The 26,123-nt window shown below is 36.8% G+C and overlaps 1 protein-coding gene across 16 annotated transcripts in view; it reads right to left on the bottom strand.

Moving 5' to 3' along the window:
• The window catches only part of NEBL (nebulette), a 368,320-nt gene that overhangs the window by 78,247 nt on the left and 263,950 nt on the right, over nucleotides 1–26,123 (bottom strand). For 13 of the 16 annotated variants that reach the window (XM_089906438.1, XM_089906443.1, XM_089906435.1 and 10 more), the window contains 7 exons: nucleotides 18,220–18,333; nucleotides 16,486–16,587; nucleotides 11,969–12,073; nucleotides 9,983–10,090; nucleotides 7,433–7,543; nucleotides 4,427–4,537; nucleotides 1,839–1,949 (listed from right to left, as the gene is read on the bottom strand). The exons of 2 other annotated variants lie outside the window; for them this stretch is intronic. In XM_089906438.1, the coding sequence (XP_089762564.1) occupies nucleotides 1,839–1,949; nucleotides 4,427–4,537; nucleotides 7,433–7,543; nucleotides 9,983–10,090; nucleotides 11,969–12,073; nucleotides 16,486–16,587; nucleotides 18,220–18,333 (762 nt within the window). The remainder of the gene's footprint in view (nucleotides 1–1,838; nucleotides 1,950–4,426; nucleotides 4,538–7,432; nucleotides 7,544–9,982; nucleotides 10,091–11,968; nucleotides 12,074–16,485; nucleotides 16,588–18,219; nucleotides 18,334–26,123) is intronic. One more of the 16 variants, XM_089906436.1, reaches the window with a different exon arrangement.

Here is a 26,123-nt window from a genome sequence, read left to right as displayed (position 1 = left end):
ACTGGAGAGTTTTCAGTGGGAGGAATCACATAACTTAATTCTTCCAGGATTGTTCTGGCTACTGGGTAGAGAATGGGTACTGAGAGGTCAGTGATGGAAGCAAAATTCTGGTTAGGAAGCTACTGTAATGATCCAGGTGATAGAGATGGTAGCTTGGATGAGGGTGGGGGAGAGTAGATGGGTCTAGGAAGTCATTATGGGGCTGGAGTCAATGAAACTTGCTGACAAGAGAAATCAAAGTGACTTCTGGGATTTCACTGACACCATTTGCTAAGAAGAGGGTGGAAGAGGGAAGCAGACCCAGGGAAAAATTAAGGGTTTTCGGCGTGTAATGTTGAGTCCCTGTTACAATGTATTTAAACGTCATTTACATGTGGTAATGCCTATGGGACATTAGATGTAAATGGTTGCATATTCACATCCACGTTATAGAACACAATTTTTCTATAAGAATGAAGTAGAACTATGTGAAGTAACATGGAAAAGGGTCCATAATATTTAGTGAGAAAAGCAAGCACAAAGTACATGGTATTTATTTAAGGTTTTTTTAAGTCTCTGTGTGCACAAGTGTATAGTTACCTATATACAAATAAAAATGGACCTGGAAGGCTCTACAGCAAATTTGTAACAACGGCTGTCTCTCAGGGGGATGACAGAATTAAGGGCAGAGTCAAAGAAGGTTTTCAAGTGCCTGTTCAGCATGCATCCTCCCACCCACCCCCACCATTTCTAAATGGAATCCCTATTGGTCAAGAATTCTCTGGCATCCCTAGTTTCTTTGACTAAGTCAGTTATGGCTATTCCATTCCCCTGGCCAGTACCTAACCCTGGGGATGGAAGCAGATCCCAACACGGCAGTAACTCCCCCAGCAGTTAATCAGCTACCTCTCAACCTCCAGATTTCCTGGGTGGGACTCAGTCCTAAGCCAGCTCTTCCTAACTGCACTTGTCACATCGTAGCTCTCCCAGTAACCCCACTGAAGCCTCACCCTAGCCAGCCTTGAGGTAAGTGAGCTGCACCCCTTAACCTGTACCCCAACTTTCTCTTTATGTATTCTTCTTCTAAGTCATCTCTTCCCAAATACTCTCTGCTCCAGTGGCCCTGTTACATTTTCCAAATTTCTGGGGGAATTCAAGAGATGTGGAACTGATTCTGGGGTGTTTCCTTCGAAAAATACACATTTCCTTCTGACTGCTACAACTTTCTTATCTTGTATCTATCATGTCATAGCATCTAAGACAAAACTTCTAAATTAATATCCTGTTGTTCATGTGTTACATGAAGAAGAAAACGGCATTAGATGAATGAACCTCAACCCAAAATTGCTGACCCTACAGAAATTTCAGATGTGTTGATGAGGTCAACGGAGGATATTTTGAGAACATGCAACCAAATCACACAGAAATGGCATGATTGCCATGTTATAGTCTCGATGTGTGATTTTCAAGTTCTGCTCACCAAGTTGGAAACGCAGATATGCCAAGTAGCACACGATCCATCCTTCAAGAAAAAACGGTATGAAAATATTTATCATAGTTTAAAATTAACATGAAATTTGTATTACGGAATAAAGTGAGCAGGTGTGTGTGTGTCTGTGTGGTGTGTGTCTGTGTGCGTGTTCTATTAAAATGCCTTTCCCCAAGTTTTCTTTGATATACTTGAAGTTAATGAGCAAAGCAGAAACTGTACATTTTCCCAGTAAGCATGATGACTGCAGATGGTTTCCATTCCAAACTGTTAAACGAGTCACAGAAAGCTTTGGAAAACGTCATGTACTAATCAGTTTGTTATCATGATCTGTACGAGTCTCAAGGGCTGCACCGCTCACTGTACTAACCTCGCTAGCTAGCTCAGAAGCTCTTCTGGCATGCTGAATTCCAAGGGTGTCAGTGCCAACTTGCATTCCCTTCCCTTTAATTTTTGATTCCAGATCTTTCTTGTATTCTTTCTGTAAAAAAGCAACATTTTACAACACTCAGGCACTCAGGGGACAAACATACATCTGTATTCAATGATACCAAAAATGGCTAAACGTATGTTTTTAAAAAAGAAAACATAGTTTACTTTGAACTATGAATGACCGCCTAGAACTAAATTTTCTGAACTGCTTAGAACTATATTCACTATTCTCACTGAAGAAGAGTATATATACACTCTGAAGATTTGTATTATAAAAAGGCTATTGCCAGGTGAGAATCTTCACTGACAATTGTCTTGAGCCCTGAAGGACAGAGGCGAGTTTAAATGAGTTGATATTTTAGAAAGAAGACTGATTTTGAGGTCAGAGCACTCTTGGCTGTGTGTGTGATGTTGGAAATCTTTCTTCACATTTCTTGTTTACTCACCTGCAGTTGGGGATAATAATTCCTCCATGCAGGATCACTGGGAGGGTCAGTGAGACAGCATGTAGCCTAGTGCCCAGCACAGAGCGGGCGCTCAGTAACCGACAGCTTCTTCTGGTCTTTTACTCCTATACCCACATGCGAAGACCTGGGTTTTTGCTGCTCCTGCTACCGTGTTGCCATTCAACTTTCACTGGCTGAACTCTGCCATTGAGAGTTTAAAACAACTTTTCCAAGTATTACTGACAAGTGATTTACAAGATCTGACTCTGAATGTCACTGGATATGTCACCACCACAGAAGAATTTGTAGAAAATTACTAACGCGGGTAAGTGTAATGACAATATTAGCCAAAGACATCGTGACAGACAGCTGCTGTTTCTGCCCGAACAGCATCTATTCCTCCCTCTTCTGGCAAAAAGTTCTACAATTTTCTCTTGAGGAATTACCTCTAACCCCTCTCAATCGATAAACTTTGGGTGAGCTGATTTCCTACTACCCACATATACTTTTAATTCCAGTAAAATGCTTTTAATGTTTCTTTTAATTTATGTAAAGAACACTAGCCAAAGACAAACATAAATCTTTAAAAACACATACCAATTTAGAATATTTTATATTTAAAACATCATTAAACTACCTAGAAAGTTAACTGACTCCAGACTTGATTGCGTCAAGTGTGGGCACAGGACAGAAGGTGACCCAATGAGATTCAATCCTTAGACCTTAATCCTATTTTAAAGAAACAGATGCTCACTTCCTACTGGGATTAGTGGCCACAGACATGAGTTATCCTGTCGTGAAGGGGGGCCATCACATAGAAGCAGCCTCTCACAAATGAAGCAACTGTGAAGATAACAGAACTGAGGGATGAAGGAAGAGAGACATCATTCGAATTCCAACCTGAAGGAAACCTGATCTTCGGATTTCTCTGTTCTTCAACCAAAACAAAGTTTCTTTGTTGCTTAACCCAGTTTGAGTTGGGTTTCTATCATTTGCAACCTAATAGGGTCATCACCATCATCACCACCACCATCATCGCCACTGTTTATTAACATACGGGGATAAAGCTTTAAATTTTTTCACTGCTAAAGTCAGCCAGATTCTCCTCAAAGCCCAGTGCCATTATTTACTATTAAAGTAATGACATAATACAAGGATTAAAGGATTTAAAGCACTTCAGAGGCACTTCATTCTTATAAATTTCATGTAAAGTAAGTAATGGCCACTATCATTTTATACAGAGGTTTAAGTGGACTCACTTAGTAGCTAGGCAAGGACTAGGACAGTCATTTTGTTTATGGGCAGGACAGCATGGGAACTTTTTTTTTTTTTTTTTTTTTGCGGTACGTGGGCCTCTCACTGTTGCGGCCTCTCCCGTTGCGGAGCACAGGCTCCGGACGCGTAGGCCCAGCGGCCATGGCTCACGGGCCCAGCCGCTCCGCGGCATGTGGGATCTTCCCAGACCGGGGCACGAACCCGTGTCCCCTGCATCGGCAGGCGGACTCCCAACCACTGCGCCACCAGTGAAGCCCCAGCATGGGAACTTTTAAACTACAGTTATTGACAGACCATGATAACACACCTTCCTAATATGCCTTTCACTTGTTTAAAAGATGAAGTTAAACCTTATTAAATTATTTTGGTTAATTATATAGAACTTTCTCTAAAATGAGGAAATGGTCATTTGTCTCACACCACATAGGAGATGGTGAGCATCATTTTTTTTAATTCATTGATTGGGAAAGGACTATTAGGTCACAGCTGCTTATAATCATCTTACACATAAAAGCTGTGGAACATTATACTGTATACAGTTAACCCTTAAACAACAAGAGGATTAATCCACCTATTACTTATCACCGGCTCTCCACATCCAAGGTTCCTCAGCATCCACAGATGCAACCAACCACGGACCGTGGAGTACTGTAGAATTTACAATTGAAAACTACATATAAGGGGACCTGCACCGTTCAAACCCATGTTGTTCAAGGGTCAACTGTAAAATCTCTGAGAAAGATTTACAGACAACGAGATCAGCTGAAAATTCATACATTCTCAATTGTTAAATAAATGTACTCACCTCACTAGCCATTTCAGATGCACGTTTTGCTCTCTGAATATCAAGTACTTCTGAATTAAGTTCCATTCCTTTCCCTTTTATTTCATTTTCCAAATCTTTTTTATATTCCTTCTATGAGACAAGAATATTACTGCTTGAAATTTACTAGGAAACTCTAATTTATATATTGGTTTTTTTTTAACATCTTTATTGGGGTATAATTGCTTTACAATGGTGTGTTAGTTTCTGCTTTAACAACAAAGTGAATCAGTTATACATATACATATGTTCCTATATCTCTTCCCTCTTGCGTCTCCCTCCCTCCCACCCCTCCAGGCGGTCACAAAGCACCGAGCCGATATCCCTGTGCCATGCGGCTGCTTCCCACTAGCTATCTGCCTTACTATATATTGTTTTACATGTTTTCCAGAGACCACAGAAAGAAAATATTTCTAGAAAGGAATGAACCAGATTTCGGAGCATTCATGCTCTATATTTCCTACAGATACTTCATTTTCTTTTTTAATCATGCTTGAGTGGCTTCCAATATTATCAGTCTTTTTTCTTTCATCCTTTCCTCTCATATATTTTGGTACCATATTGGTGCCATATTTTAAAAAGACATCTTCCCTTTAAATGGTGAGGAAGATCTTAGGAATGCATGTTTCTTACTAATTATTTGAAGTATTTCTTTGAAAGCTGTCTATAAAATATGAATCATCAGAAGAACATAATTGGAAAAGAATGAAAAACTACAAAATCAAAAGGACTGATATGGCCAAAATTTTTTTTAAGTTTCCGTTTTATTCAAAGATTTGTAAAACCAAATAATTTCCTACAGATTGATAATATATAGTCTGAATTTTGCCCATTTAAATATATGTTAAGTAGATCCAAATGCCTTTACTAATCCTTACATATAACATGGGTTTTTTTGTGTGTGCTAATGAATTTCTTGTCTTCTTACTAATTGAATTATGAAAACAATATATATCTTAATCCAATTCAACTAAGCTGCCTTTATGACTAACTTGTCAGATGAAAGATGAGACTTCCTTTAATGATAAGAAATCATGTTCTAGTTAATTCTAGGATTCATTTGATGTTATTTTCTCTTTGTCCAGTTTAATTAAATTAGCCAGTACTCTGCTTAACTAATAGCCTACAAGACATTGTAATGACCTGCATGTAATTTTGGAAAGAGCTCTGGAGTCAAATGGCCTGGATGAAAGTCAGAGTTCTTTCGCTTATTAGGTCATGTGAACTTCAAGAGAACTTTAAGTAACTGAACCTTGATTTCCACAGAACAAAATGAAAATAAAAGTACTTGTCCTACCAGTGTCAAGGACAATTGAGGAAATCAAATGAAATGAAGTATAAAATGATACTTTGAATACTTTAAATGGCAACAGAAATGCAAAGACCATAAAGTAAAGAATGAGAAGACAATTTAAAGCTAAATGCACACACTTTCAAAGGGAAGTCACAATTTCATTAAGTTACTGAGTCTCTTTCTAAAATTAGACATCACTATAACTTAATCAAAAGATTTTTAATCATTGTCTCTAGGCTTTTTTCCTACACGGATGCATACATTCTAGATCAGTAAGTCTAAAATAAGATTCACTCAAAAAGATAAATAAAAGAGACTGGCGATGGCGTGTATATTAAAGTCATTTTTTTTGTTTGGCCACACCATGAGGGATCTTAGCTCCCTGACTAGGGATAGAACCCAGGCCGCCTGCAATGGAAGCACGGAGTCCTAACCATTGGACCACCAGGGAATTCTTAAGTTATTTATGATTCTCAAAATAGATCTCACATTGTCATTTGTATGTAAATAAGAAAAAGATTCCCCTTTAAAAACTTCATATAAATAGTGCATATTTTTTAACTGGAAGACAATAATAGCAGGGAGCTGCCACATGATCACCCTTCAACTTCAAAAGCTTTTATAGGATCTAGAAGTGAGAAGAGGTAGGGTAGCAAGGACTCTCTTCCATAAATTATATGCCTATTTCAGCCCGGCATATATACAACAGTGAATCACATTAAATTTCTAAAAGCAGTTAAATGGTAAAGGCCAGTTGGCATTTGCTTATTAAAAAAGTTCATGATGATTCATGTCTGTGTAGGTAATTATACTCCAATTTATTTCACTGGTTTAAGACATTTCTTTCAGGAATAGTTTCTTCAGTTCAAACTTCCAGATGACATGGAGTTCTCTAACGCTTTCTCTTAATGTAAAGAGAATCTGTTTAAACAGGGAATTGAAAGAGCTCCAGGTTACTTAGCAACCATTTAAAAAAAAAAAACAAAGCAAAACTTTTAAACTGTGAACATGATATTTTTAATTGTTAGATTTGAGGGCCTTAATATTCAACAAATTTAATACACTGTGAGCCAAAATGTACCACTAAGTTTGGGGTTTGGGAGGAAGTCCTGCTGAGTATAAAATGAAAAATGGACAAGAATTCCTATGTTCTATGTGCTAAACATATTATTTCTCCCTACTTAGAACAAAAACCACTTATAAATGTACCATTTATCCAGACTGTCACAATAAGCACCTCATTTCTGATATCAAATGTCATGAGAATGCTGCAGTGCTGGGAAGTCACAGGAAAAAATGGTTCTAATACATGTTTTTGCAATAACTAAATTTGAGAGAATCAAGCTAGCCTCATCCATATTGAAAATATTTTTTTGAAAAACTAACTGCTATAAAGCTGTGAAACTACTTATAGAGCTTCTAAGCTACAACCCAAACACAAAATCAAACTATTTTTCAAGTTTTTCCAGGAAATCTGGGTAATTTCTTCCCTCATCTTTAAATGGAAATGTTAACACCTGTTTTTAATGAAAATGGAAAACTCTATTAGTAAAGCTCAAAGTGAGGGAAAGAGTAATGGATGAATAACTCAAACACTGAATTAGAGAATTAGTAGAGAATTGTTTAGTACCTATTTCCTGGGTTATTTCTTTAAATGTCTTTTGTAGAATTGTATAGCAATAGTAGGATCATACCTCCTTCAGAAGGCTGGTGATGTACTTTACATGTAAAAACTCTGGAGTCTTGTCTAAATCCATCGATGACCTTCCTTTAATCTCCTTCTCAAACTCCTCTCTGTAAACTTTCTGTTAGATAAGACCATACAATTTTAAATTTAGAAAATATTAGTGACTGTTGAAAAGATAATAGAACAAGGGTTCCCGGAACAAAACTGATGTTTTTCATATATAATTCTACCACCTCTGAGTATTTTATTTACAGGAAAATAACTCCAACTTTATCATAAATTTTAGAATTCTACCAAACAAAAGCAGGCCCTTCAAGTACACCGTCTCCCTCTAGGAAAGCATTCTGAGAGGGGCTACTTAACATCTCAGACTCTGTTACTGTTTGACATCAGCCCGTTTCAGGAGGAGAACCAATACCACTGGCTATTTGACTGGATCACCTGACTGGTTCACCCAAAAGACAGTGGATCCACCCACTGGAAGAAAATCTAGAGGCATGGAAATCCACTCAAACCAAGGGAGAATGAACATTTATGTCCTCATCGTCCCTCTTAAATGTTAGTCTTATGTGAATTCAAGGAAGACCATTTCTGGAAATTCCCTGGCGGTTCAATGGTTAACACTTGGCACTTTCATTGCCGAGGGCTGGGGCGGGGGAGGGGGACGGTTGGTGGCGGGGGGGTCAATCCTTGATCCGGGAACTAAGACCCAGCAAGCAAGCCACGTGGCGCAGCCAAGGAAAAAAAAAGACCATTTCTAAAATGTAATGGAGGCTGGAGGGGATTTTCCTTTAATAATTTTGGCATTGAGAATATTTCTCTACCATCTATGGAGTTGATATGAATCAAGTTACACTGTGAGAAGAATCTTATCTGGAACCTGATAAACTGTTCTTTGGGTAACAGTTCACGACAAGAAATGAAAGGAGATTGCAGAGGGCCTAAATCCATATCCCCATCTGCCTTTTTGACATTGCCACCCTTTGGTTATTAGGCTCTAAATTCTACATTTGAGCTAGGCGTTTGAAAATCAATGGAAACCCAGGATTCATGACTATAAAAACAGTCTCCCTAAATAACAAAAATATCCATCCATGTGAAATATTTATCAGACAAACAAGGGTCCAGATTTTACCAGCTCAATATTTTATTCAAATTGCAACACAAAGATCATACAAATAAATAAATTCTGCATGAATTTATTCCTATTGATACAAAATGAAAAGCTATTTCCAGGATCATTATGTACTTATTACAGGGATAGGTAACTGTGCACAGAAATTCTCCAAACTGTGAGGGAGGATAAGAGAATACACTGTCCCCTCCCCTACATTTGAGTTACACATGGCCATTTACCATTTAACAAACAATTCAGGAATAGCCATGAGAAATAGATGTTCTATAAAAACTAACAGAGCTAATTAAGAAGAAAACACACTGAATTAAAGGAACTACAGACACACCAAAGAACAATGATGAGAAGTGGTCCTCTTTATGTGGAACTAACTGAGATCATAATTATAAAGCTGAATCTAGGGCATTTTGAGGCCAAAAATGACTCTAAAAAATGAAATACAAATATATGTACATTTATCTATTTCTTATTTTTCACTTCAAAAGGCCCTTCTCTCAAAAAAAAATTATTTGACAGAAGTAACTCACTAAGGAAGATTGACGATGACTTGAACTCGCCAGTATATGACTAGAAAATAGAAAAAAACACTGAAGTATGCTTTTTGTAGGAGAGCTCTATTTGTGGAACAGAAGACAAAGAACTTTTCAAAGCCAGATTTAGAGATTTCTTCTAGAAAACACACTGGCTAAACGTACATCTGGCATTAGAAGAAAGTGAGAGAAGCTTAGTTATAGGCTATAACAAAAACATTAGTGGCTTTTCCTGAGTTCATACTTAGCTTTACCTGTAGGAGGCTCTTAAAGAAGCACATGGTCAAGCTTATCCTTTAGGAATAAGAACCATCTCTTGTATCTACTTCACTGGTCCTGCATTTAAAGACATCTTTCACATCAAACTTTGTCTAAGATTTTTAGGTATATTATTTTTCTAGTATAAAATATATCTGCCAATTTATACAGAATAAATTATAGAGTATAAATCTTTATAGTATAAATGTGGTTCAAAGATATTTTCCATTGGAAGATTTCTTTCTCCTCAAGCCCTGATGAGCAGAAACATAATTGCTGAGCCTAAAACTCTAATAGCCAATGGCTATAATTTAAGGGAAAACATGTCTCAGCCTCTGCAAAGGATAATTCTCCCCTAGTGACAATACCAGAAATCAGAATAGCAAAAATTGAAAGCCAATATTAATGAAAGACCCACACAGTCCATAACGTAAGTTAATTCCACAGCATATAATAAATGTATAACTACAGTTAAACATTAAAGCTGATTTACACCTAATGTCAGAAACAGCCAACCACTGCAGTGTACTTTCTTCTGGACCCACTAAACATTCTGAACCACTCTACTGGTTCCTTTCAATGATAAAACATCAAATTTGCATTAAACAGTTGATGACAAAACAAAGGGACCCACCTCACTCTGCATCTTCTGAGCCTCCTTTGAAGCTTGATATGATGGTGTCTCAACAAATTCAAGCATCGATTTCCCCTTATTTTTCTCATACTCTTCTTTGTACTTAACCTTCATTGAAAAACAGTATAAAAGGCACATAAAGCTCACAAGCCCTTACACAAATAGAGCAAAGTCAAATAAATATATGTGCAAAACCAATCACCCTATCTTCTAAAATCACACTCTTCTGGCCACTTAGGTTGATGACTGGGTTCTCTGTGGTTAATGATATACAATGAAAGTAAACAGGTAATATATTAAAAACCTTAAGGGGTAAAAATGATTTAGAACTAAATAATGTAGTTCTAGGACTTGTATAAGTATTTAGACAGCTGGGATATATAGATATGTATCATATACATGGGGTTACATATGTATACACACATGTTATACACACAGGTATAGGTACATATATAGAAAGAAAGACAAAGAGACAGAGAGGCTGAGACAGAGAAAAAAGGAGAGAGAAAAAAGAGAGAGAGAGAGAGAGAGCGAGAGATCCCTGTGATAACTTTGAATGCCTAGCAGTAAATCATGAACAAGAAGAAAAACATAGCTGTGATTCTCTCTTTCTGACAAAGGAAAGACAGTGTTCTTTGGGACTGTTGAATTTTTCCGTAGACACTGAGTGAAACACAGACACAGAGCTTTTATGTGACTTCTTTCAGTTTCACTAAGCATAATACTATCATAACATGAATTATTTATTTCAGTTACAACCAATTTCAGTTACAAACCAATAAATTTCGGTTTATAAAACGATCGATATTTTCTATCTCCTGAAAACAAAAACTAGAATTATATTCTGTAAGCTGTCAGAGTGGTCGGCTTTTTTAGCAATATAAATTAAATTCACAGAATTAAATTAAGTTAAATTAAATTCACAGAATTTAAATTTTTTTAATTCTTTTTTAATTAAATTAAAATTAAATTCACAGAAATTTTTTAAATTAAATTCACAGAAAAGTTTTGATCATGATTCATTTCATTCAGAAATGTATTTTCATTAAATCCCTTAGGTATAATAATTACTTATGAAATTGGTTCTTAAGTTGTATTATAATAATAATTTTAATGGTAATTAAATCCAAAAGAACCTTTTCAAAACTTAGAACTTTGTGGTGGCAGGAAATATAACAAATTTTTAAATTCCTATTTTTAGGAATACTTTTGTTTTAGAGAAAATATAATAGAATGATCGATGAGAGTGTGTGAAGTATAATAACACATTATGTTAGGATAAAATTTTGTGGGGAAAACGAAATAAAAGTAAGAACACAAGAGAAAAACACATACATTTCCAAACCTTAAAGGAGAGCTGGTTTGTATATTTTTTAAATAAATGAAGGTGGATATCACATCATTATGGAATTTATGTTCCATGGGATACATTTAAAAGCGTGATGTAAAATTTTATCTTAATAGACGCTGGAAATAACATCTTTTGCAACCATTGAAATTCAGAACCAAAGAAAAGCTATCAACTTTAAAGTGTTCAAGAAAAAAGATATTTTTAAAGATTTCTTTCAGAGAGTACATAGAATTTCATAGTCGAAAGAAACATTAATGTAGAATACACTGGTAAGATAGTTTTTCCTTTTTAATACACTTATAATTGAACTGAGAAATTATAATGAACTTTGTGCCTGGAAAATTACTTCTGCAGCTCAAAATGACAAATCAGTACACTATAAAATTGAAATTATGAGATATAATCATTTAATTAATTAACTCATAAATTGTAAGTTTTAGCTTGTGTATAGTAACTATAATATTATGAAATGCCTGCATATGAAACGTGGTTCAAGCTTCCCCAGCCCAATAAATATAGAGAGCGTACTGTCTGAGATTTTTTTCACGACGCACATTCCTTCCAGCAGCTGCACATTCTCGGTCCAGGTGCCCGGCAGTGAGTGTTACAGGGTCTGGGTTGGGGAGGTCTCATACCTGACTCTGGAGCATGGCATTGCCTTTATGGTGCAGATGTTCCACAGCGTCCGTGTCAAAATGATACATGCCTTTGTTTTCCTCAAAAAGCTTTCTATACTCTCGCTAAAATAGAGAACATGAAAATAAAGTCAGAATAAAAGAGGCTGATGAGAGCAACTAATACTTAGGAATGCAAACTGAAAAACGCAAGCCAACAAGAACTGCAAAGCTACCACCAGGCTCCCATGGCTGGTTGTACAGATTTCTGACCCTGTGCTAAACCGACAACACAAGATAGACCAGCTCTAGGTGGTCAATGTGAACAGCATCTAAAACACTGAAGAGAAGTAGAGAACAACTGGCTGTAAACACAATGTAAAAGAGATTTGCGACACTGAGGAGTGACAACAGAAAACCCGTGACATGTGTGAACAGGCAAAGTGGGCAAAATAAAGGCAACTTGTCCTGCCCTTATTCTAGAACAGAAATGTATTTAATTTCATCTACAAGAAGAGAAGGAAAGGAAAGAAGAAAGAACATAGGAACGGAAAGCTGGAGTCAGGAAAGAAAAATAAGTTGTATACAACGGTTCAGCCCTGAGAAAGATTGGGGTTCATAAGGAAAATTAGAGGGTGAGAAATAATTCAACTAATTTTCCTAAAAGGTGAGGGTAGGAAGTGCCTGGAAGAGAAACTGAGGAATCTGGGTATGGTTGGTTGCATTTTTAAGGTGAAGAAGCTGGATTAAGACATTATTCAGACATACAGACAAAAAGGTAAATTTGGGGCTTCCCTGGTGGCGCAGTGGTTAAGAATCCGCCTGCCAATGCAGGGAACACGGGTTTGAGCCCTGGTCTGGGAAGATAACACATGCGGCGGAGCAACTAAGCCCATGCACCACAACTACTGAGCCTGCACTCTGGAGCCCATGAGCCACAACTACTGAAACCGGCGCACCTAGAGCCCGTGCTCCGCAACGGGAGAAGCCACCGCAATGAGAAGCCTGTGCATCGCAGTGAAGAGTGACCCCCGCTCGCCGCAACTAGAGAAAGCCTGTGCACAACAACGAAGACCCAACGCAGCCAAAAATAAATAAATAAAATAAATATATTTATTTTTTAAAAAAAGGTGAATTTGGAAGAGACCAGAATGGATAAGGATGCCACATTTGTCAAGTGTAGGACTCTAAATACAACAGGCAGCAATAAGACAAAAATTGCTTCCTGATTTTTATCACTGGAGATTGGACACTTAGTTATTTTGCCTATTTGGAAGAGACTTTTAGAGGTAAATAGTAACTCTCAAAGACTTTTAGAGGTAAATGGCAACTCTCAAAGACTCACGTCTACAGAGACTTAAGCTAAAGTTTGTTGCTCCTAATGAGGATTTCAGTGAAAGTGGCAGAGTGGAGGGCGAGGTAAGCAGCATTTGAAAGGGAGCAGGAAAGAGCTAGGACATTTGGGTCTTAGGAGATGCTCCGTGATCTGAGAGTGAAGCAGGAAGAAGGCCCAGTGCCAGGGATGGGAAGGATGGAAGGTCCAAGTGGCCTACACATGAAAACTGCTTTCCCTGGGGACGCAGCAATGGTCCCCAGAGGCATTTTCAGCCAATTAGGGAACTAAGACACGTGTCTCCCAAAACTCTAACCAGAATACATTAGGGAGGATAGCACCCCCAGGAAGCTCATGAAAATGTTCACATAGTACATCTTGACACAAGAGAACAATTTCTAAATAAATTTTGGCTTCTCTACTAATTTTTTTAAAAAAGATAATTTCAAAGAATAACAGTATACTTAGAGATGTTATAATTTGATTACAAGTTATTTTATAATATATATTTATAAAATAGTTATGAACTGAATGTAACAAGCTAGGATACATTCCATTACTAAGTTAAAATCCAGAACTAATAAAGTCTGGGATAACGGGTATATACTGAGAAAAGGTCAAAAACTACTGTCCCTAACTCAATGATCTATTGTAGTTACAGAGAATTTCAGAAACTCCTATTTTAAAACCAAAACAAAACCACCCTATTTGAACTAAGATCTGTAAAAGATTACCAATACTTGCTTTTTCTTATATAATAGTCTCTGTTGCCTCCTAGTGGGAATTATACAGAGTAACACAATATATATTTTTTTAATTTATGCAGTTATAAAAGAAACTGAAAGCTAATAGAGCTCTATTTTCCAAAGGAAAATGTTCTCTCAAAAATTTAATCAGTTATGGATGTAAAAACTCATAAGGCACTAATTTTACTCTACACACTACAATTTTTAAAATTATGATTTATATCAAAGACATTCAGAGGTCTTTAAAAAAACAGCCATTTATAACAAACTGACAACTAATTCTGGCAGAATGTCTGTTTAAGCATGCCCTTACTCAATCTTTTATTAAAATTAAGTTGCCTTTATAAATCAACAAAATCCCAATTCTCTTTACATTAAAATTTAAAAGAAGGCAATTCTGATGTACAATAAATTCGAGCCAGAGTAACATCGTGCAACTTTAATAAGTAGAAACTTCAGAGTAACACTTTTTTTGGCTCAAACTTTCTCTTCCATGAAGTAACTGTTCAGTCACAATTCTATGACTGAACGGGAAAAAAATCTATAATCCAGGCAAAAGCAACCTGAATGAAGGTTTAAACTTTATAAGTGGTATATAAAACAAGTGGAATATACAAATTTGGTGGGTTTTCTCTGTTGAAGAGAAAATAGAAACAATTACTATTATTGCTTTTCACCACTATTATAAAATAAAGGTCAATTTTTTTTTTTTTTTGCGGTACACGGGCCTCTCACTGTTGTGGCCTCTCCCGTTGCGGAGCACAGTCTCCAGACGCGCAGGCTCAGCGGCCATGGCTCACGGGCCCAGCTGCTCCGTGGCATGTGGGATCTTCCCGGACTGGGGCACGAACCCGTGTCCCCTGCATCGGCAGGTGGACTCTCAACCACTGCACCACCATGGAAGCCCAAGGTCAATATTTTTAAAAAGAAATATTGCCTATGAGTGGCATGCCTTTTTTCTAGCTACCAAATTTTTGAATTACCACCATGATATTTTTGTTGGCTTATTTACACATGAAACCTTGTGTCCTAAGGAAATTTAACCCAAATAGGGATGAGAAAGAGTCCCAGGTCAAATGCTACTGCAATGATCAAACTGGATGAGCAAAGACTAAACATGAAGAAAGCAGAGGCTCAGAGCACAAAAACATATTGATTTTTAGAAGCATACCTATGAGGCGTGGCAGAAAATGTATAACTGAAACAGAGCCACTCAAGGAACAGAGGCATGTGTGCAGAGGAGCAAGGGATAAGCATTGAAATGGCAGGACAGCATGAATTAAGCATCCAGGGACTGAGTCTAATTCTGTGCCTGACAGTCTCCCAACCTTCATCCCTGTTCAACAGACAGGAAAGAATAATGGACTGCTTTTCCTCCAGAGGCCAGTGATAATTAATTAATTAATTAATCTCCGTGAATACAAATTATTTACACGGAGATTACATTTCAAGCAGAAAAGAGGATTACAAAGTAATGAACAGAGGTTTCAATATATCAAAGCCAAGTGTAGACATTTTTAACCTGAACTGAAGCTTTTCTCTCATTATTTAATGGTTTGGGAACCAGGTTTTGACTACAGATTTTTCTCATGCATGACTGTGGGTACATCTCTTGAAGATGACTGTTTTCGCTTTTTCACATTCTTTGCCAACATATCAATACTTTGCCATCAAATCTGTGCCTGATCCGAAGCAGATATATGATAAATTTGGATAACTTTTGAGTAATTATTAAAATAGGCATAGAAATAACTTGAGGTCAAATTAGAGTTCATCATCACCGTGGGCCATTCTGAGATGTAGGAAATACAGGCACAGGTGAGCCAGGGTCATCAGGAATGAGAGCCAGTGAAGTCAGGGTTCAGATGCACTGCGTGCTGGAAACAGCATGTAAGAGCTGAGCTCTGAGGGAGTGGACCACTTGGCAGTGGACACAGATATTTTCATCAGGACATGAGGAAATCACCCTCTCCTCCTACTTGCGCTGAAGAAAACATCGAAACCTTCATAAGAGTAAAAGTATAGCATCAACACGAACACCCTTGAAATTTATTTTTAGAGAAGATATAATTTAGACTAAGATAACTTTTATGCTACCTACTGAATACCAGACACTCTGCTCTGGCCTGTACAAAATAAAAGATCCCTGACTTCCAAGTGGCTTCAATCTACTACAGAGAAAGAAAGGGGAAGGAGAAAGACAGAAAGGACGCTCATACAAACACTTGGAAGGGTAGCTGTTCAACAAGAAAGTTTGTATTCAAGAAATATTAAAGAGCTAGCTTTGTAAAGCGACAGCCTGGGTGGGAATTTAAGCAAGACACTACTTTTCATTAAGTGAGTTACTGAGGGAGGAGTGAAGGCCGGGCTCGCCTAAGGAAGCAGGTGTGCTCATGAGCACTGCAGACACATCGGCTCCAGAGACACACACCTACAGTTGTCAACAAACGACCACTTACTCCGCTGAGCATTTTGCTGGTTTTCAAAGCGTGGTTTAAAAACAAGTTTGGGAGATCTGAAACTGGATCATGCATATTTTGAATGTCTTTCTTGTACTTCACCTATGAAAATAACATGGAACAAAATACCATCTAGGAGAAGAAAATATTACGCTTTTGCATTATGGCCGTTATTATTTTAAACACAACAAAGTATTATTTAACGGGAAATTGACAAATGAATTTACAAGGAGCCACTAGATGGTGCTCATTTACTACGGAATGAATAAAAGAAAACTACAGGGGCTTGAAAATATTTTGGTAACTCCTTTTGTTTACTTGGTCAGCAAGGGTGATGTTAACAGAATCAAGTAACTTTAACAGAAATTCTGCTTGCAAAAAATGAAGAAAATAGAAACTTTACTCTTTAGAAATTACCACCATCGTTCTATTATATTTTGTGTCTATTTTAGAGCTTCTGGTGGTTTTCATCCTATTACTATATAGAATGCTTCTTTTCTCTTTAATCAGTTGCTTTGGAAACATAGTAGTATTAGTAATAATAATAATAAAATGTTAATAATAGAAAACATCAAGCACTTACTGTGTAAGTAAGTAAACAAGTAAAAACTTTTCTGTTTAAACACTTTATATGTATTAAGTAATCTCCACAATCCTAGTAGGTAAATACTTTAAATATCCCCATTTTACAGATGAGGAAACTGAGGCAAAAAGATGAAAGCATAATATTAAGTGGTGGAGCAAGATTCAAATCCAGGCAATTGATTCTAAACCTTGAGCTTTCAGTACTGTGCTCTAGGTTCCTTTAAGTATATCCCAACTCTATTTGCTTTACGTTTGTACACACACAAAAATAATCAAATAAGAAAAATAAATCATTATGATATTCCCAAAGGTCCTAAAAGACAGAAACACCTAATTCAATTGCTGGTAACAAAAGCTGGGTAATGAACACAAATTATAATACCTTCTAAACATTAATGAAAATAAAATATACCAAGTCCCAAGGATATGACAGGAGTTGAAAGGTTTAAATGCTCTAACAAAGCAACAGTTCAACAATAGTCAAACTTAACATTTAAAAAGGTACTCTATACATCATTCAATTATAGCAAAGTAATTGATTTTTTTCCATGTTTCTTTTTTTATATTCTTCCTAATTCTCATAAAAAATTAAGACATCTTTTCTTATAAATTGAGACTTTATTTTTAAAGACATGAAATGAAAACAAAACTTACGAAGAGGTATTTCACAGAATTTACATAAGGGATAAGAAAGATATTGTAAGCCATCTCAAGTACAATTTCTGGAAATTGCCTTACGATAAACTACTATGCACCAGGTATACTTTACAATATGCACAATTTCATGGATAATTACATGAGTGAACTATTGTCATAATCACCAATTTATGATACTACACACTACTTTTCTGTAAAACTATATAATCTATTTCTATTCTTGATCGGCTATAATAGTTTTATTAGCAATATTGTTCCTACTTATTAATTAATTAGTAATCAGTAACCATTAATAGTAAATTACAATATGAAATTTTTCTCAGAAAAGCTTCAAGAAAATATGCTTCAGCTTTTTCTAAAATTATTTGGAAATGACATGATCCTGATTAAGTGTCACAAGTACCACACAGCCAAGTCCGACAAAACAAGAATCAAAATATACTGAAAATAATCTTCTGTGAATTACGAGTCAGGAAGCAGAAAGTAACTTACATTACTCGCCAGGGCAGTGGCCAGCTGACTTTGCCTAAAAGAAGCACTTTCAAGAGGATTGTAATGATGTTTCTTATCCTTCATTTCATTATCAAATTTTTCTTTGTATTTAACCTTCCATAAAAGAAACAAAAAGGATAAATTAAATAGCACATTTACCTTTAAGCTTTCAAAGTAACATGTTTGATTCTTAATTACATCAGATAAAAGCTACCTTAAAAATGTATGATAGCAAAAGTTTAAATTCCTGGTATTTCCCCCCACACTCCCCCACCCCCGTATAAAGCTTAATTAGGCATAAAGGGTTTTTTTTTTAATTAAAAAACACCTCTACTTGAACATGGATCATAAATGCAATTAGGCATGAACTCAAATCCTATTAACAAGAATTATACACTAAAATCTGGGGATTTTTAAATGTCAGTTTCCACTTCTGCATTCCTAACATTTATGATCAGTTAGAAATCAAGACCACAAATGTCTTAACATCTACCACGTTTAGAAAATGGGTCCTAAATCTCAGAATTTGAATATTAATTTTCCTAAGAGAATTATTCCAAATGCAGGACATAGCTCATACCATGGTTTTTCTCATCATTTCCCATTTGTTCAAAACCTCATTGTTAGGGATTACATTTTCTGAAACATCCTGGGTCTATTTAATGTCATTTTTCATTTCTCTGTTTTAACTCCACAATTGTATTCAGTGGCAGAACCATCTCCAATCTTCACTGTGGATTTTTTTTTTTTAAGTAGTCTTAAGGCAACCAAAAGAAGGATTATCAACTTATCGTGTAGAACTATATTCTTCTCCATGAATAGAGAAATATGTGAATGTATGTTATGATAATTAATTAGAATATATATACAAATTCTTTACAAAAATAAAACAAAAATAGCTAGTCTCATTTCACATCCGCTTTTATTCCTGTAGGCAGGAAAGGATGCACAAATCTTAAAAGCAAAAGTAAGCTCTTTTGTCTTCTTGTAATATTTTTTATTATATAATGATTCTTACACTATTTTGTTTTCTTACAACATTCAGAATGCACCTTTATTCTACATCCTAAGCTCTGCCTTGCAGAAACCTTTACAAAAAAGCAGTTTGGAAATGGCTCATGTTACCTCTTTTAATCTAGTGTGTATTGGGGGACGGTCTCCCTCAGGGACACATGCCGCGTACCTACGAGTGGGAGCTTGTGAAAACCCTGGTGGGAACACATTTGGAAAATATGTCAAGATGGTTCACAGGGAACATTTTCTGTTGCAGTTCCATTTGCTAATAATAACTTTTGATACTCAGTTTACCTTATAAATTCAAGCAAAATCTCGTTCATTCTAATTAACAGGCAAGGTCTCCCTAAAACAAGAAAAACTTTGATTTTTGAAAATTATTTTATCTTGAAATCAGGGCCAACATCACCAATGGAATAAATTTAGACCTCCTTTACTACTTTCCACAGTAGCTGGCACCAAAGCCAAGATTCTCCCTACCTGGTCCTCCCCTAAACACACAATGCCACTCCTCTGCTGTGGCATTTTTCACAGTATTCTTATCTGTGTTTTTGTCTCTTCTAGGTTTTAGTGCCTGAAAGGTATTCACTTAATGATGATAGTAGATTCTCTGAACTGACTTCCCCTAGAATGGCACTCCCGATTCAGCCAGATTCACCAACACTTTCGACCTACTGAGGAAAACATGCTGCCTGATGCCACAGTGCCGTAAACACTGTCAGCCCGTAGCTGTTCCCATCTAATCAACTGATCCTGCTATGTAACACGGGCTTGCATCATTTCCTGTCAGTTATTCACAGTTCCCAACCTCAGGCACCATGAGTATCTTAGTTATGTATTAGCTAAAAGGCAAAACTTGAGCACAGAGAGCCCACCATACTGTCTTTGTACCCACCCCTGGGGTTCCCAGCACAATTACACTAAGCCCAGAGGCAACATGGAAGGAAGTGTTACTTGGAAATTAACCTGACACATTCTCATCTGTTAGATAACCTGGCAGCATTTACTCTTTCCAAGTAAATGCCTAATTTCTGAAAAACAATAATCAATCTACACTGTAATGATTCCTTCCTTCCTCTATTCATTAAACATTGAGCCTGCACTGGGTTCCTACTATGAGTTAGGATGAGTTCCTACCTGAGGTTGGGAATGCTGATATGACCCTGACACACTCCATCAGGCTTGGAGCCAGTAATCTCTTCCAAAAGCAAACCTGATCAAGTCACATACATGCTTAAACTCACTTCTTATTGGGCTTAGCATGAAGACCAGGATCCCAGACATGGTTACAAGGTTCAGTGGGACCTGGCATTCCCAGCTCTCCAATCTCCCCTTTAATTTCTGTCCTCTGGCCATCCTCGTGTTCTGAAGTTCCTTGAACATGCAGCATGTGCCCCTCTCTGGCCTTCCGTATGCTGTCCCCTCTGCGTCAGATTAATTTCCAAGTAACACCCCCCCTCCGTGTTGTGTCTGCTCCTAGTGTAACTGTGCTGAGAACTACAGGGGGTTCAAAGGCAGTCTGATGGGCTCTCCGTGCTCAAGGATGATATGACCTATTTTTGCCATTTAGCTAATACATAACTAAGACACTCACGATGTCTGAGGTTGAAGAATATGAATAATTGAAAGAAAACTTGATGGAAGCCAGCACTGCTCAGGTGGATTAACTGATTAGATTTAAATACTTCAATACAAACAGAACCCTGCATTTTTTCACCTGACGTTTTACAAGACACACTTTTAGTAATACTAACCTATTATTAAAGGTGAGTTTTCCCTGGAAATATAAGGTTAGACTATTTTCTAAGTTTTGGACATATTTGAATTATCTGTGTATGTCTGCTCTCCCATTAGACAGTGAGCAAGAAATAGATTTTTATTTATTTTTGTATCCCTAGTGCCTGACACACTAGTGCTTTGAATGGATTTGGCGCTTAATATATGTTTATTAAAGAAACATATAAATTAAAGAGAAAATGATAAGCAATCAACTCTCTATTAGGACTCAGAATGAGTCATACCCTGAGGGAGGTGTTGGAACTATATATAATACTTCTCTAATTTCCCAAGTCTGTTCCCCCAACACACAACCTCCACAGTCATTGATAAATTGGTTTGAACAACATCCTATTAGGAAGAAAAAAATGCAAAAGGAAATGAAAAACAATAGATATAAAAATAACATATTACATCTGTATCATACTTTATAGTTCCTGCCAGACTTTTACTCATTCATTCAAGAATTATTTATCTAACGCATACTCTACACCACTTATTATGCTGAAGAGTTCTATACTGAAGGGATTTGGGAATCGGGCGGTAACTGTCTTCAAACATTTGCAAAAACAGAAAAATAGCATTTGTTCTAGTACAAAAGGTAAAGCTAGTATTGATAGGTAGGAGTTGTAGCCAACGAGATTTCTGCTGGTTATAAGGAAAATGTTCCATCAGCTGAGCTGTCCACCAGTGGAACAGCTTTCCAGTTCTGTTTTCCCCTTCTGCTTTCCTGCTTCAAATCACTGCTTCCTACCTCCTCCCAATGTTCACCTGAAAAATTTCTACACATCTTGCATCTGCCCAAATGTAACTTCTTTCTGAAAGCCCTCTCTGACCCTCTAAACTATAATATTTACTGCTGATATATTTTTGAAGCACCCCAAATTTACCTGGTCACTCAACACACATTGCTGCAATTACCTGCAAAACTGTCTCTGGTGTTGGTCTTCCCCATTAGACTCTGAGCTTGGTGAAGGCATGGGCTATATCTGTTCTGTTCACCCTTGAAAATCTAACCCCAAGCATAGTGTCTGGCATGTAATATCTGGTTCAGTAACTGTTTTGTTTGAATGAATAAGTGGATGGATTACACTGAGAAGGGATTCTTTCATTGAAAAGCAGGACCAGGTAACTTTCATGGTGTCTCCAAATTTTGCAATAGCCTTGTAATAGATCTTTATGAGAATTTTATTCTTAAAGATTTCTACCACCGTTATGCATTGGGTTACACACCCTAAAATCTGAATTTTAAAATGCTGTCTAACCTTTCCAGGTTATTTCTGTAGCATGAGATTAATTATTTAAAGTATATCTGTCATTCATGTACTTCTAATGAGTTTAATAATAAGCGAAGTGTTGTGAAATGTATCTTATTTTAACCTTCAGAACTCCGTGTGATCTGACTTAAAAGATACCTAAAGAACAAAAATGCAAGCATTTCCCTCATTAATTAACCAGAAAGTAAAATAACTGAATTACATAAAAAATATATTTACCAGACACTGATACCAACTGTTTCTTATCTTGCTGTAAGGTTTGCACATAAATGAACTAAGAAAATAGCCAAATAGTTTGGTTCACTCACTGGTTCACTCACTAACTTCACATACACACCGAACATTCTATCCTACTTTCAACCCACAGTTCACACATCTGCGTGTCCACCTGCTCACGCACACTCGCTTCTGCTAAGGGATCAGGGTAATGCTTTCCTTTCATTATAATGGGTGACTCAACCATGGAACAAAGTATCTTCCTTCCAGTTTTAAGACCATTTGAGACAAGAGGAAATAGGTGTTGGGTGACTTTGCTATGGTTTTAAGGCACAATGTTACCCCTTATACCTAAATCAATCACTGGAAACAAATGAAAAGTTATACCTATGACTGATTTTATTCACATTATGAATATCATATCTAAAAGTTAATGACTACCAACTTTTTTAAAAATATAGGTTAGGTATATGGGCTGAAACTCCTAAAAGTTTTATAAAGAATTTTAACAGACTTAGCAGAACTTTCAGAGGTACACACTACAGAAAAACACTAGAACTGTTCAACCGCAATGATAGAACTTAACCTAGTTCCTCATAACCGCCTCTGAACAGGGCTGTGTTTCAACAGTCAAAGCCTGACTTCCGATCTCGGTAGTTCAAGCTTTCAGCACAAGGAGTGCTGGGCTTGGTGACACCACCTGTGGCTCGGTTTCACAAAGTGCCAGAAAAGCAGGCAAAAAGCAGACCCTGAACGAAAGCTTTTCATCATAGTCACAGAAACACATGCCAGGAAAGAAGTGGAAACGTGGATAAGTGCACTTGATTATCAGGGAAAGTGAAAAGTAAACAACAACACAATGCCGCACATCCATGGGCATCAATGCCTCCAATTTTGGATGAAACTGAACTAAAAGCTGTTGAGGAAGAGAGTAAGAACGGATTTTTATGTAGAATTCATCATAAAATCCATGTGTTTAAGTCTGAATTTTACCCAAAATATACTCTGCCCTTATTTTCATAATAAAATAATACCTTACTGACTTTGAACCAAATGTGAATGATCTAGAGAAATTTGTTTAATCAGTCTCTATGTCATTCTTGAAAGCCTAATCTGTGCCATGAACGCCATTAAACCCTGTCCCCACAGAGCCTGCTGAGTGGTAGTGAATAGATGTTCAAAACACACACATATACATTTACATGACTAATATACATTGTGTTAAGGACTATAAAGAAAAACAGAATAAAGGGGAACAGAGCAATATGATTTAAATCAGCAAGTCAAAGACGTGACATTTAAGCCAAAAGGTGGGTGGAAGGAGGTTGGAAGGGAGAGTGCTTGCCCAGAAGGGAGAATGGGAGATTCTCCAAACCAGTTAATACCCCTTTACAAGTTAAGGACAATACTTACTATTAAATTTTAACATCAATCTGATTAGTAATTTTAGGTTTAAAACCCTCTCTTACCAATACATCAAATGCAATTTTAGAAGAAACACTAATTACTATAAATACAAAATTTTCTTTGATATTATAAAACTAAAGGAATTCCATTCATCACATAGACAAATTCCAATTCATAAATTAAGATGATCTGTGAATATGAAAACAAAATAACCACTCTTAGAAGAACTTTTTTAAGATGATGACTTCGATAATTACTGCCCTAATATCTGAGATACTTATAAATACACCCATCTCTTTATCTTAGCACATGAGATTTCACTTCCACTTTTCACTGATTTTCTTTTAATTACTTGACCATAATTTTATGTGCCTCCTAGACTTTACAACTATGGGAGCAAAGCTATTGTACAAGTTAACATAGGAAGAGTTTTGTTTCCATAGCTTTTTCCAGGTTCAATCCCACAGAGCTCAATTTCCAGGTAAAATGGGAGAATTGTGCCCTCTCGCTTTCTCTTTCTGTCTATTCATCAGGGGTGTCTTATCTCTCCACACCACGGGCACTGCCCCGTCATCGCCTTCCCTCTCACAATCCGGGTGCTCTCTTACTCTTTCTGTTCCGCATCTTGCATCCTGCCCCTAGCTTCCCAGCTTACTGCATTCCTAAATTATTTCCCTTCTACGTATCTACTTGCCTTCGTGGGCTCCTATATTCACAATCTCATTAGCTTAGGAGCAAGAGAATACATGATCTCCAAAGTCGTCAATAAAAATAAGAAACTACACTTTCTGCCTTTATTTCTAGTCAATGCACCTGAAAATACAAATGAACATACCAAGTTCATTCCAGAAGTCCTATATATTCATCTGCCCAGTTTTTCCCTTTTCTAATGGGTTTGTACACTGTGAGATCAGCAAAAATGTCAGAAAAAAACAAAGATGACAGAAATAATGTAACTTGCAAATTACAATCTGCTTAGGCATCTGATAATTCAGTTATTAAATGATTTGAGATTTTTTTTTTTTTAAGTCTGCCTAAGAACCCAGGTAGGATCAAATGGTAGGATTTTTGGTGACTGCATTTGAAATGTGAAACTAAAAACTCAAGTACTAAAACTTTCTTCTAAGGACTCTCAAATAAGATTGTGAAGGAATGAATTTAAGACCAGAATCTAAGGGCCAGTCAACTATTTCTGCTTCATTTTGTGCATGAATTCATGTAAAAAATGCAGAGTAGAAAACTATTCTGAATAGCTACAGTAAAGTTATTCCTGGGAAATGATGCAGTGTTTCTACGGGCCAGGCAGCGTTTTAAGCTGCTCCCGGTAATTCATTTAATGCCCACAACAACCCTAAGAAGGAGTATTGCTGCCATGCCATTTTACGGGCCAGGAAACTGCAGATGGAGAAATTAAGCCATCTGTCCAAAGTCACTCAGTGAGCCAGCGGCAGGACCAGGAGCTCAGGGTCCAGGTCCACAGCCCATTTTCTTAATTACTCAGCCAAACTGTACTGCTTTTCTAGAACCTGCCGCTTCTCCTACACAGCCGATAGGAACTCTTTGCCCCCAGAAAAGGCTGAAATTGTAAGAAGTCAGAAAATCTAAAACGATACCGGAAGAGTTGCCAGGTCTGTGCCAATATTCCCTGCTCTTCAATGAGTGTTATTTGGGCTGAGAAGAGCTTGGAGTCACGGCCCTTCTCAGGCCCTCCAAAGCTAAGAACATAGTAGGTCTTCTCATTTTTTCAGATAGTATTTTATGTTCTTCAGTTAGATTTTACAGTTTTCCTCTTTTACATCTCTCTATTTTGAAGTATAATCGAATTAAGACTTTTGCAACTTGAGGAATGGACATTTTCAAAGTTGAAAACACTACACATGCATAAAAATTACTGTTTGTCATCACTGACTTTGCACATGTTACCTTTTTCCATTACAAGAGTTGTTAATTTTTATATAGTCAAGCATGTCTAACTATTATTTTATAGCTTCTGGTTCTCCAGTTTTAAGAACTCTGTTATCCCTATGTGGTATATATAGTCTCTTGGATTTTCTTTTAAGGTTTAAAATATTTTTTTGGTTTACATTCACATCTTTAATCCATCTGGAATTCATTTTGTAGATGGTTTAAGATTCAGGTCCAATTTTATTTTTACCCAGATGGATGGCCAGTTATGTCAGCACCGTTTATTAACTAATACAACTTTTTCCCACT

The sequence above is a fragment of the Delphinapterus leucas genome, chromosome 2 (assembly GCF_059928025.1).
Source record: "Delphinapterus leucas isolate spDelLeu-1000000601 "Yukka" chromosome 2, BTC_Dleu_Yukka2, whole genome shotgun sequence".
Taxonomy (NCBI): Eukaryota; Metazoa; Chordata; class Mammalia; order Artiodactyla; family Monodontidae; genus Delphinapterus; species Delphinapterus leucas.
The sequence above is the reverse complement of the archived record's forward strand: the minus strand, read 5'-3'. Positions and strand labels throughout refer to the sequence as shown.